This window comes from Neopsephotus bourkii, unplaced genomic scaffold, assembly GCF_033783945.1.
Source record: "Neopsephotus bourkii isolate Nb327-2 ecotype Australia unplaced genomic scaffold, CSIRO-AGI_Nbou_v1 NB_1615, whole genome shotgun sequence".
NCBI lineage: Eukaryota > Metazoa > Chordata > Aves > Psittaciformes > Psittacidae > Neopsephotus > Neopsephotus bourkii.
The window spans coordinates 503,769-517,368 of NW_026902090.1; the positions used below are offsets into that span (position 1 = coordinate 503,769).

At 55.9% G+C, this 13,600-nt stretch overlaps 1 protein-coding gene across 1 annotated transcript; it reads left to right on the forward strand.

Annotated features, from left to right (window-relative positions):
- The first annotated feature begins 8,342 nt into the window (after positions 1-8,342).
- On the forward strand, positions 8,343-12,514 carry GOT1 (glutamic-oxaloacetic transaminase 1). Its single transcript, XM_061372421.1, has 9 exons — positions 8,343-8,566; positions 8,812-8,993; positions 9,539-9,662; positions 9,854-9,966; positions 10,164-10,268; positions 10,820-10,970; positions 11,105-11,270; positions 11,399-11,541; positions 11,824-12,514. The coding sequence occupies exons 1-9, from the start codon at positions 8,452-8,454 to the stop codon at positions 11,961-11,963; spliced, it is 1,239 nt and encodes a 412-aa protein (XP_061228405.1). The 5' UTR covers positions 8,343-8,451; the 3' UTR covers positions 11,964-12,514.
- Positions 12,515-13,600: the final 1,086 nt, after the last annotated feature.

Below are 13,600 nucleotides of genomic sequence, written 5' to 3' on the forward strand. Positions count from 1 at the left end.
GGCCCCTGCTTTTCCTTCCATGCAACATCAACGCTGGGCAGGTTTGGCCTGTGCAGTGCAGATGACTGCTACTGCTTACGTGTACTTTTCTAGTGTAGCATTTCAAAGGGCTGATTGCGAGGAGGTGCATGCACATTTCCTGTACGTCTGGCCAAAAATCCGATACTTGAGAGCACCAGAGAACCCTACAGTTTTGCAGAACATGCTATTTTGATGTTCACAAAAGACAAAGCACTGCCAAAACCTGGGAACAGCCTGGAAGGTGCCAGCATTATTTCCCTGCTCCTGGCTTCACTCAGTTTTATTTCTCACTCTGCCCCTCCATGACCATACAGCTCTCTTGGTCCTGCACCGTGCAGCTCCCAGCCCTGTGAGGGATGCTGGTGGGATGCGCCCCAGCTGGGATGGGGGCTCAGGTTAAGAGCAATGTGCTGGTGACTCGGAGGTGGCCAAGGTGTGAGGGATTGCACCAGTGCTGGTGCATGTGATGCATGCATGCTGGGGAAGTGCAGGTGACCAGCTCCAGGCTCAGGTATGTCCCCAGCTGGCAGCTATGCCATCACGAGCACGATTTTGTGCAGGTCAGCCTCTCAAACCTGCCCAAACATGCTGGGAGCTCTTTAATGGACCAGCAGGAGGACAGGCATGGTGCTTTCAGGTCTCCTCTCATGACATCCGCCGGGTCCCCTTCCCGCACTGATCTTGTCCTTCTATCCAAAACAATTATGGAGGGCTTGTTGTTTTTGGCACAGTCCTTTATTTACAAATCCCATCCTGCTTATAGCTCATAGTTTCATTATCCTCTAGATGTTTACAGATCTCCTTTTCTTAATATTTGTGCCATTATTTTACTAAGGACATGGGTGAGACTTTCCAGACAGTAATTGTCTGGCTCATCCTCTCCCCCACCAGCCCTATCTGCAGAAGTGCACATCTCCTTGCTGGCCCTGCCTGCATGGGGTGCCCTGTTGGACAGGGACAGGCAGGACTGTGAGCAGCAGCAGCTGCCCCATTGCACCCAATGCACACACTGATGTTCTCCCAAAGCCCCACATTCCTGATGGGCACTTCATGTGTCTCCTTTCTTGTGCACCACTGTGCTCCCCACTCCCAGGTTCAGGGCACGAGTGCACATATCTGGCTGGGGGCCTGGCTCCTCAGCAGGCTTCTGGCTGGCTGGGGACTGTCCTGAAAAGGCAGACGGTGGCAAAGCCGGTGCTGGGATTTTGGGGTTATTAGCATGGTGCAGACGTGGGTCGGTGGCTTATGCTGTGCATTGCTCTGATGCTGGTCCCTGCCCCTGGGCTGTCTGTCACAGGGGCTTGTTTAACCTTCTTTGCCACAATATCTCGCAGTCTTTAATCTGTTTATCCTGGTAACCCTGCTATGAGGTGAAGGATAGTTATCCTCATTTCAGAGGTAGGGAACTGAAGGGATTCTTTTCAAATGTAGATCAGTGTTTAATGATGCAGAGATAAAGATTTTAAAAACACGCCTGAGACAACAGGCATATGGTGTGTAACCGAGCTGGGTGTTTCTGCAAATCCCATTAAGCACCTCTGCCTTTTTCAGCTGGTGCTATCTCAGGGCAGAACTGGCACAGGGACCCACGGAGGTGCCAGGCGTGCTTCAGCCTCCCAGGGTCCTCAGTTGCATTTAGAGCTGAAACCTAATATTTGTTTGTGATGCAAGTGTGGGTATAAAAGTGTAAGGTCAGGAATACAAGGGGGTGCTTGTGCAGCATCCCTCTGGCTGTGCAATACAGGCAGCACCAAGGCCACTGCGCCGCTGGGATGAGAGTGCAATCACAGCAAGCTCTTGCTGCTGTCACTGCTTGGGCAATGGAAATCTGCAGTAGATGCCCTTAAAAAGCCCAAGCTGTGGTTTCTGCGCAATGATCCCAACCAGAGATGTCACTGACTGCCACGCAGCCCTTCCCAGCAGCTGGCCGGTGGGGTTTGGTGCAGGTCTCCCTGCTGCCCCCAGGCAATTGTTGCTGTGCTTGTGGGAATGCGGTGGCTTGGGCTGTGCGGAGGTCAGTGCCTTTGTCTTGCTGCGGGGAGTTTATCTCTGCGGATCTTGCCTGCTTTCCTGGGTCAGGCTTTACCCCCGCTGTTATCAGCAAACGCAGGAACAGCCCGGTCCAGAGACGGCTGCATAGGAACCTCTCGACCCCCTTGCAGGGGGAGGCAGCACTCTCACATCTCTCCCACAGTAATGGGCACAGGCCAGGCCATGGCCTGAGGGCCAGGGATGGGACATGCCATGTCCTGTGCTTGCTGTTCCCCCTGCACCACCTCGGCAGCACCATTCCCATGCACCACAGTGGTGGAGGCAGCAGCAGCACAGCAGCACGTCAAGAGCAGCCCCATGCTTGCAGCATGGTCATGTGTTTTGCAATGGTGACTGGAAGCAGCAGTGAAGGAGGAGGCAGCAGAGCTGGTGGGACCCTTTCTGCTCCTACCTCCTCCACCCTAAACACAGAGGGGACAGATCCTCAGTGGTAGCACCAGTGGCACCAGTTCCTCCTTCTCTGCCAGGCTGCTCCATCCCAGTGCAGCTTCCCCTTTCCCAGCAGCTCTGTCCGGACCCGTCCAGCTGTCTTCACAAACCCAAACCATTAGCATTTCCTGCTCAAACGTTTCCAATAAATAAATGAGACATCATGCCACAAGCCCGCAAGTGACCCAGAGGCGGGTTTGAGGCTGGGATGGACACGACCACCCAGCACCCGACCCCCTGGCTGGGCGCCAGCCCTGCCTTTGTTTGAATTCCCGGGTGAGTAAGCACTCGGCTGACGCCAGCCAAAACGCTGTAAGAAATTATATTTTATATTAAATAAATTGTTTTCAGTAAATCTGTTCCTACACCAAAGTCCAGAAGCTATCTGCAGCACCGGGCTCCCTGCAAGGGAGCGGGAGTCCTCTTTCCTGGCCCCATCCTGGCTGTGCTGGGCACACACCCTGCCCAGAGGGGTCCAGCTGGGACTGGCTGTGCTGCAGATGCCTCTTTCTTACTGGGACGTGTTGGATGTCTCCGCCCTGAGGCATGAACCAGGCTCACTGGTGAGGGATGAAAGGCTTGGGCAGGGGGTTTGCTCTACTGCAGCTATTTCCCCACATCAGACCTCCCCAAACCAGCTTCTGTGGCTGTGTAAAAATCAGTGCATTGACATAGCAGTGCCTGTCCAGCCCCCTGAGGCTGGGGATGCTCAGGGACCAACAGTCCAGTCTTTCATCCATTGGTCCTCTGCACCCTTGGCAGACCATCTTTAATGCACCAGGGTACCTGGCGTCAGTGCCTGGGCAGGTCATGGTCCATGGGCTGGTCTCCTGGCATCTGCCAGCATTTGCTGAGGCAAAAGGAAAAGGTAAGGGAAAGCAGGTCTCTGAAACAACTTTTTACCAGCCCCAGTGGCTCAATCCATGGCAAGCACCATGATCAGCCCATCCCTTGCCCCAGTCAGGGCCAGCACTCCTCTGGGTGCCTGTGCTCCTCCTGGATGCATGAGGATGCACAGGAGGTCAGCATGGCCATGGCATAGGTCCTGAATGGTACATGGACTGTGCTGGGACTGGAGGGACACCAGGACTGATGCGCAAAATGGGTTTCAATGGAGCAATGGTGAACCTCTGGCTGTGCCCAGGCAGCAGCAGTGGCAGGATAAGTTTGAGCCTGACTGGGTTGGTGGATATGCTCCTTTTTGGGATGCACAGGCTTTGTCCTCACTGCTCCGAGTTGCTCTCTGGCTTTCAGCTGTAGGCAAAGAAGATGGATTTGGAGCTAACCAAGCTCTGTCATGGTGGCAATTAGGACAAATACCAGGAATATAGCTCCCAGTGATTTCTTTTTTTTTTAACTATGTTGTCCTGAAGTCAAAACCTCCTGCAGGAACATAATGTTTAAAGGCACAATTTTGCTGTTGAAATTTTCTGAAGCATTTAAAGAGGTTGAAATGTTCTTTGAAAGAGAAGATGTAAATATTCCACTCTGGAAGACTTCATTCAGTGGGGTGTTATGTGTCGGCATTATGAAACTTCAGAAACTGAAATACAGTGGAACCACATTTTAAATTATTTGTTTCATGGAGAAACTGTAAAGTATTTTCTGATTTTGAATGATTTCTTCAGGGCTTATGCCTTGGTCAAGGGAAGCCCCTGTTGCTCCCAGCTATAGAAGCTGAGAGAGAAGGTGGGCTGATGGAGCAGGCACCACCATGGGCACAGGGTGAAAGCAAGTGGCTACCGAACACCCCTGTATTTGCCTGCAGCTCAGAGGAGCAGGAACTCGTTTTGTTTGGTGCCAGTGGAAGAAATTCGTGGGGACACTCATGGGGCTGTGCATGGGCACTGCCCATCACCAGCCGTGCTGGGGCCTGAGCTGCTGCCGGTGTCCCAGTGCAGCAGGAACGCAGCAGCGGGGGGCCCCTTCGCAACCCCTGACAGTGCCCCTCGGCAGCACCTGCGGCCCCGGCTGCCACCAGGGCTCGGTGCCTTCAGCACTTGCAGGCGTTGACAGACAGACCAGTCCAGGGGCTGGTGGGGGCCGGAAACTCCTGATCCCTCTTTATCTGCCCCTCGCCCTGCTCTCTCATCTCCCCGTCACGCTCCCTGTCTCGCCTGGTATCTCGTGCTCCTATTCCTGTGCCTCCCCGGCTGCTGTGGACTGCCCACCCTTTGCAGCACCCTGTGGCCAGGCACTGGCCCCGGGCTTCCCTATCTCAGCTGCACTGTGGGGTCTTGGACCTCCCACCCCGGGACCTGCTGGGCTTGCTGCCTGCAAGAAGCAAGGGGAGGCATCTCAGGTGCTGGGTCTGTAGGAAGAGCATCAGCCACAGCGGCAGACAGGTACCTGGGATGGGGTTCTGCAGCTGCGGGTTGGAGTCGGAGGAAATGATCAGGCCCAGCTTGGCATCATGCACTGAGGTCAAGGAGGCTTGCTGCTGTCTTGCCCAAACATGCCAGCTAAAAAACAACCACATGCCTTTCACTTGGCTCTCCTGGCATCCCTGATCCCCATCACTCCATTGCAAACCCATTGCCCCAGCTGGGCAAGGTGGCAGTGGAGGGGGGGGGCACAATGTCAGGATCCACAGTTAATGTAGCTGCCCCTAAACGCACTGCCAGAGATCAGCTAATCTGATAATTACAGCTACAAAAGCCATTTAGACAAACCATGACCTGACCCCGGGAGCTTGGAATGAAAACATTTTACCCTCCTCTGTCTGGATCCTGCACTGAGAAAACATCTGTATTCGGAAGACGGCTGGGAAAACAGTACTCGCTGGAAACAGCCACAGCTCTGCTCCCTGCCTGCATGCTGCCTGAGATGGGCAGCACTTCCCTTACAGTGATGCTGGGATTGAGGGTGCTCCAGCAGGGCTTTTTGTCAAGGAAGAAGATGAGGCAGAAGCCAGAGAGGTACAAGGGTGGATCTTGTGAGGATGAGAGAAAGGGATGGGGTGAGAGGAGCACACCTGCACCCTCCCAGAAAGGTTTTTCCCAATCCCATGTGAGGCTCAATGTGGGGGGAGGACAGCACCTGGTCCTCAGTGGTCCCCCCATCCCTGCGGCAGCCTGAGCTGGCTGCCAAGCCCCCCTGCCCCTGGCTGCCAGGAGGGGCTGCGTGTGGGGGGCCATGCATGTGTGTGGTGTGGCAGTGCATGCCCAGGAGGGCTCTTTGCTCCAGGTAAGGTGTGCAGGCCTTTTTGCTGAGTGGCAGGTCATTGCTGGCTGTCAGTCAGAGGCAGGAGATGAAGGGAGGGATGCCTCAGGGCTGGCTCCCATGTTTCTTCTGCTTTTACATACATTTTGGTGGCACCCTTTGTGTAGGCTGTGGAGATGAAAGCTCAGGGCCAGAGGGATCTTGCTAACGCACAGCCACCCAGCTCGGGGGCCCGGCAGCCTCCTGCTTCTTGCCTGTCTGTCTTGTTCCTGCAATTGTTCCCAGTGGAGCCCCACTGTGCCGCCAAGGGCAGGGGACACCAGCCGGGCTGGGGGCAGCCAGGCACACCAGCAGGTAACTCCTGCTGGGTCAGCAACCACGGCCTCATAGGCACAGGCAGCGGCACAGATGGTCTGCACTGGATCAGCAGCACAGAGCTCATGCTGCTCAGGAGCCCATGAGGAAGGTGGTACTGATATGGGGAAGCTGCATTTTATCCTGCAGCAGGCACTGCTCAGCCTGCTCCGGCAGTCCCAAGCAGCACCTTGGTGCAGCCAGCTTGGCAGGCAGCATCCCTGCGCCTTTATGATTTCCCTGCTTTGCACTGGGAAAAAGCTTGGCCATGTCCCCAAATATCCCAGTGCTCTTTGGAGAGTGGTAGGATTAGAACCCTGTAAGTGCAGTGGGAGCCTGCCAGTCTGGGGACTCCCCAGAACTTCTGTCTGCTCCAGAAACAGGATACACTAAGCAGCATTGGTTGGATTTTCCCACTGCAGCATCTTATTACTGCAGTGCTTTACTTCTTGCGAGCAGAAAAAGCGACTCACCCTGTGGTGGGCTACCCCCATTTACCTCTGATGTCCATGGTCTCATCAACTGCTTCCCTGCTCAGCCCTGCAGCATTTCTCACTTAGCTCTAACTCAACCCTAAACTCTAACCCTAACCTTAACTCTAACCCCAACTGTATGAAGGGTGCTTGGGCTTCTTGAGGTCTGTGGATAATGCTAAGGGTAGGGTTCAGAGATGCCCTCACAGCACCTTGACAAGGTAAGGTGTTTGCAGGGGTCCACAGCTATTGAGGCGAGCAGACGTGAGCCCTGTCTGGCTTTCCATGCAGCCTTTTGTCAAAGTCTGATAGAGGTTTTACCTGAGATGGGCTAAGAACCTCACCAGGGCTTCGGTCTAGCACTACTGTCTTGCTCCTCTGTCTTTCCCATTACACTGTTTTCTTGGAAGGCAAAAGCATCGGCATGCTGCTGTGCCGCCGGGCAGCTCTGCCTCTTCCCTACTCTCATGCTAAGCAGAAAGTGCACTGGGCAGTTCTTCCAGGTGCTGCCCGGAGCTGGGGAAGGGAGGGATGTGCCCCCGGGCTCCCTCTCAGGCAGCCAGGCTGTGGAGCCACTTTCGGCTGGGAGAGGGGCGAGGAGCCAAACTGGTTTTCAGAGGGATCTTGGCTGGGTTAACAAAGGGAGTGTGTGACACAGGTTGTCTGCAAAAGCTTTTGGGGACAGCATGGCCTGTGGTTTATGTCACGAGGGGCAGAGGGGGGGGCTGTCGCGCTGCCGGAGCTGTTATTCGCGACGACCTTCCCGTTTCCCTGGAAGCCTTTCCCAGGTGCTGCAGGATCGAGGGCGGATTCCCACAAACTTCAAAAGCCGCCCGAGGCAGGCGGCGGTTCCTAACGGAGCCGGTCACGCAGCGACCCCTTCCTTCCCCGGGGACACGTGGGGGCACCAGCGGGTGGGATGCTCGGGCAGCCCCGGACCACCTCCCGCCTGTCCGGGGCCGGTCGCGCCTTGCGGGGCAGCTCCCCTCGGGGGCCGCAAGGGGCTGGCCGGAGGCGGCAGCGCGGTGCACGGGCCGGCTCTGCCCCCTGCCGGCACTGCTCGGCACATCCGCCGCTCCCGGGCTAACCGGTGACCCTGGGCGCTGCCCGACGGCCAGCGCAGGGGCTGACCCGCCAGTGGCTCCTGCTGAGAGGGGAGGCACCCGCCAGGGACCCATGGGCTCGAGGGTCTCAGGTCCGCGGGCGGGTGGGAGCCGGGATCGTGTCGTAAAACCCAGGGCAGCCGCTCTGGAGGATCCGTAACTGCCTTGGGGAGCAACCCGCACCCGGGCACGTCCCTCCTGGCACCTTCCTGCACCTCCAAGACCTGCGCCCCCAGGCACGGCCCTCCGGGGGCTGTCGTGCACCGCAGGGCTGACCTGCACCCACACGTGTGCTGCACCCCAGGGGCCCTTGTGGGGCCCGTGACGGGCCCCGAGCACTGCCGCTGCCTCGGGCACAGCATCCCCAGCGGCACGCCGTACCACGGGCATCGCACCCTGGGACCCCGCACCACATCGCCGCAGCTCCGGAACCCACACACACCGACGCTGCACCCCCGCTGCACGCTGCGGCCCCGGGCAGGCCGGTACCCGCGGGCAGGGACCCAGCCCCGGGGGCACGCCGGGCGCTCCCCACGCCCCCGAGGCGCAGCGGAGAGGGTGGAGCCGAGGACAGGGGTGTCGCCAGCATCCAATAGGCAGCGCCTGCGTCCCCCCGCCGCTTGACGTCACCTGACGCGGCCACCGCCGCCGTTCGGCGTCCCCGCCGCAATTGGCTGCCCGCGCTCCGCCCGAGGGGCCGCAGGGCCGCCACTGGCTGGCGGTTGCGGGTGGGGCCGCCGGCGGCTCACTGATTGGCTGCGGCGTGCGGCGGCTCCGGCGGTGAAGGTGAGCGTCTCCTCCAGGCGCCGTGCGCCACCCGTAACGAACCGGAGGGGACCTGAGTGGGTCGCGCCGCCATGGCCGCCTCCATCTTCACCGCCGTCCCCCGCGCCCCGCCGGTCGCAGTCTTCAAGCTCACGGCAGACTTCCGGGAGGACGGGGACTCGCGAAAGGTCAACCTAGGCGTTGGCGGTGAGTCCGCGGCCTCCCCTGGCTCGGCGGGGCCCCTTCCCGGCCGTTGCCGTTGCGGCGGTCCCGACACCTGCTGGAGCGGCGGGCCCCGGGTCCGAGAGGTCACCGGGTCGCGACGAGCGCCCGTTCGGGGGCGGGGCGGGCAGTGGGTCAGCGGCGGGCGTCAAGGTCGTGGGGGCGGCCCCTGCCCGCCGGCCGCCTGTGTCCGTGCCGCGGGCCCAGCACGGCTCTCGCTTTCCCGGCAGCCTACCGCACGGACGAGGGGCAGCCATGGGTCCTGCCCGTGGTGAAAAAGGTGGAGCAGATGATCGCCAACGACAACAGCCTGAACCACGAGTACCTGCCCATCCTGGGCCTGCCCGAGTTCCGGGCCAATGCCTCCCGCATCGCCCTGGGTGACGACAGCCCTGCCATCAAGGAGAACCGGGTAGGTGGTGGGCACGGGGTGAGACCAATCCTTCCTCAGAGAGCCACCGGGATCTTGGGCTTGTCTTTACAGCAGACTGAGCCCAAATGTGCAGAGTAAAGGGATTTCAGCAGGATGTGGGGATTTCTCTGATGTGGTTTTTACTGGTTGTAGGTTACCTGATGAACCCGTGTACTTGAAGCTGTTTGTAATTTTGGGGAAAGACTGCACATGAGCTGAGACTGGAATTTGTTTTGTTTCCCTCATCTTTTAACAGCTGCCCACGGGAAACTGAAGTTGGATAACAGACGACCTTTCCTGAAATAAGCTACTAGCTGGTAATCTGCTGTGTGCCAAAAAGTAACAGGAATAACTGAAGTCTATTTATAACTGTAGAAAGCGTCAGGATGGACCTGTGCGTTGGAAGAGGCTGAAGACTACTGGAAGGGAATGTTGCCCTCGCTGGGGTGACCCCGGGGAGCACGTCTGGCATCCTTCTCTTGCTCTCTCTGTTCTCTGCACACTGCCGGTGAGGTTGACCCTGCTGGCATCTCTCTCTGTTGCAGATTGGAGGCGTGCAGTCCTTGGGCGGGACGGGCGCTTTGCGTATCGGTGCGGAGTTTCTCAGGCGGTGGTACAATGGAAACAACAACACAGCGACCCCGGTCTACATCTCCACTCCGTCCTGGGGTAAGTGCTTTTAGCAGTGCTGCTGCCTCCTTGCAGGGAGCCCTGTGGGCCGGTTGGTGAGGGGAGCATGGCTGAGTCCCTTGCAGGCAGTGGGAGAGGTCTGCTTGTGGGTAAAATGAGATGCTGAGGCTGGATAAGGTGGCTTGCTGGAGGTGGGGCCTGCTTTTCTGAGAAGTGGTTTCTTTCCTCAGAGAACCACAACTCTGTGTTTGTGGATGCTGGCTTTAAAGACATTAGAACCTACCACTACTGGGATGCTGCCAAGAGGGGTCTGGATCTCCAGGGGCTGCTGGATGACATGGAGGTGGGTAAAACTGGTGTGGGATGGGCTGAAGTTGGTACTGTTCTGTCAGGACCTGGCTGGGCTCTTGCATGCTGTGCCTGGAAGTGGATCTCTGCAGAAACTGTCAGTGGCCAGAGGAGCTCAGGGCATCTCCTTTTGCTGTGGGTGCCCAGTTTCATCTCTGTGTGTGACCAAGATCTACTTTACTCTCTCCTCAGAAAGCCCCTGAGTTCTCCATTTTCATTCTCCATGCCTGTGCACACAATCCAACGGGCACAGACCCTACTCCTGACCAGTGGAAGCAGATTGCTGCTGTTATGAAGGTATGGGCTGCTGCTGGGGCTAAAGTAGTGCTGGGGGGACAGGTAGCTCTTGAGCCAGCCAGACCACTTGCATCCAAAATGAGCTCTACGGAATGGCATGAGTTGTGGCAGGAGCTGGAAGAGTCCTGCAGGTCAGGTGTTGATGATAGGATGCTGGTTGCCTGTGTTCAGAGAACAGAAGTATCCCAGTTCTGCCTATGCTTCCAGGTTCTTACTTTCAACTGTGTGGCATGAACTGCAGTGAGGGTTCTCATGCTGGAAAGATTATCCGTGGGCACCTGCTTTTCACAGGTGCTGGATAATAGGATATAAGGTGGTGCATCTCTTTCGCCTGTGTCCTCAAATGCATTTTTTTCCTGCATTTTAGCTTTTAGTCTTCCTATTCTTCTATGCCAGTAGAAAGAAAATATTACAGTTGGGTGTTGCTGGACTGTTTTTCTTTTGTATTCATTCAGAAGCTCAATGATCGTTTTTCCCTCCTATGGGGACAGTAGGGGTAGCATGAAGATTGTGGGGAAGAGGTTTCCCTCTAACACTGTTCCTCCTTGCAGCGCCGGTTCCTGTTTCCATTCTTCGACTCTGCGTATCAAGGGTTCGCCTCTGGCAGCCTGGACAAGGATGCCTGGGCTGTGCGATACTTTGTCTCCGAGGGCTTTGAGCTCTTCTGTGCACAGTCGTTTTCCAAGAACTTTGGGCTCTACAGTGAGTGTCTGGCAGTAAGCTGGCCCAGTAGCATCATACCCAGACAGATGGGGCTGGCATGCTGGGGGTGGGCAGAGCTCTGCTTTGTCATGATGTGTGGGACCGGTGGCTCACATCTCGCATCTTGTCCACAGATGAACGTGTGGGGAACCTGACTGTGGTGGGGAAGGACACAGACAATGTGCAGCGTGTGCTTTCCCAGATGGAGAAGATTGTGCGCACCACTTGGTCCAATCCTCCCTCCCAGGGAGCACGCATTGTGGCCACTACACTTTCTTCCCCGCAGCTCTTTGCTGAGTGGTAAGTGTTGCCAGGGACAGTGGGAGAGGGAAAGCAGGGGAAGCTGTCTCCCTGAGTGCCAGGCTTGGTCAAATGGCTCCCAACTGGATAGGTGCCTGTCCTCACTCTCTGCTTCCTGCCTGCTGCAGGAAGGACAATGTGAAGACGATGGCAGATCGTGTCTTGCTGATGCGCTCAGAGCTCCGATCTCGACTGGAGGCCCTTGGGACCCCGGGCACCTGGAACCACATCACAGAGCAGATTGGCATGTTTAGCTTCACAGGGTTGAACCGTAAGTACCAAGTGGCCTCATGAAGGAAGGATTGGGTGAGGATGGTTTTGGTGGGGGTGAATTGGGCTGAAGCAGTCCAGGCAGCAATCTCTCTGGGACCACACTGGAGTCCTAGCATCGCTGCCTCTCTGGGTAGGCAGGGATGAAGCATCAGACAGCATTTTGGTGGCTGGTGCTCCAGGTTTTCTGCTTATGAAAGATCCAAGCAGCCTTGACTGGTTCTTTGGGCTTTTCTGAGCTGTGGGGTCACTGCTCTGACCTGATGTCCAATTGTTTCCCCAGCTAAGCAGGTGGAGTATATGATCAAGGAAAAACACATCTACCTGATGGCTAGTGGACGCATCAACATGTGTGGCCTGACTACGAAGAACCTGGACTACGTGGCCAAGTCCATCCATGAAGCTGTCACAAAAATCCAATGAAGCACATGAACAAACAAACTTACATGAAGTCACCAAAGCTGTAGTGCATAGTCCATGTCTTTTGCTGCTCATGGCTTGCCTTGATCCGCACCTCTTGGGGTTTAATAAAGATGGGAGGGGCAGCTCAATCAGGGATAGTCATCTTTTCACCTTTTTGAAGTGCCCCTTGCAATATGGTAAGCCAGTGTCCCCAAGAGGGTGGTGGCAGCATGAGCTGTCTTGGCTCTTGTTTGACTGACAGCAGCCTCGTCTTCAGGCACTTAGACCTGCATCTTTAGCACATCTAAATCAACTCCGTGTAACTGATCAGCTTGATCTAGGTGAAGTTTGGTGCCAGTGCAATGTGCTGTGGGATAACAGCTCAGTCAGCTGGGATCTCATAGGGTTTGTGAACTAATGTCACTCTAGTATTCTGGGGAGGAGTGAAGCTGTTGCTGTCTTGTGTCCCCCTCTCTTGGAGTTCTGAGCCTTATGCGAGCAAACATTCGTAATCGTGATTATTGCTTCTTTGTGTTGCTGACAGAAAATTAAATCTCCATCTCTGAACACTACCCCTACCTTGTGTAATGTGCCTTCAGGCTGGTCTAATGTCTTCCCAGGCTGTAGTTAAAGCCTCAGCATCCTGGTTTGTCCACTGGTTCTTACTCAGTTGGTTTCAAGGCTCTCCCTTTCTCCCTCATGGTGTGTTGCATCTCCGATGGTTATGGTTGCTACTAATGAGCACAGTCCTGTTGGGAGTGTAGTTGGCAGCTCCACGTGGCTACACAAATCTGACTGGGTCTTCCTATATTCCTCGTGTGTTCCTCTTTCTGCTCCCCTGCCCTGTGCTCTTCAGCTTGTTCTGTCTATATGTGCTTGGTTTCTGGATGGTCATGTGCTGCCCAACCATCTGGCCATTCCTCCCTGGCACAGAGCTCCTGGCTTGCTTCTGATGTGCTGAAAAGTGAATCTTCCCTGTTCCTCCTTATCAGCAGGCCCCTGATGAACTACCACCTACTCCCCCTGGCTTCAGCAGGACCTGCCAGCAGCAGCCTGTTTTTGGCACAGAAAAGGAGCTGGGACCATCTGTTTCTGCTCCCTGCAGTTACTCTTTGCAGATCTATTTGTGAGCTGATATTACCACCTTGACAGAGCAGCCTCCTGCCAAGATCTTGGCGAAGAAACAGCCCCTTTCCTGGGGTCAGTTAGTAAGTCACTGATGCACTGATGGATTTTGCTTGTGCTGCAGCTTAAAGGCAAAAATGGTGCCTTGTTCCTTTGCTGTTCTTGCAGAGAGACAGCATGTGGGGTTTCTAATTTTTCATTTTTAGGTTGGTGTTCATGTCACATAAGAGGGTGAGTCAGAGGCAGCCTGGCCTCTGTGCAGGTGGGGAGCTTTTTCTGTCCTTGGATGTCCATCCACAGCTAGGATGGTGGGGTCCTGGTTAAAGGATGACTTCTCGGGGTGATATCAGGAGAAGGAGTTGAGGGAACCAACTGCTTTTGTTATTTCTGACATTTGTTTACACTTCTGTCTGTATGCACCTCTAGGTGGGCAGCCTGGCCCACCCCATGTGGAATCTGTACCGGTGCTTTGCTAGCCTTAACAGCCTTGTTTTTCCTAACAAGTGACCTAAATTTCTTTCTGTGGTGTAAGC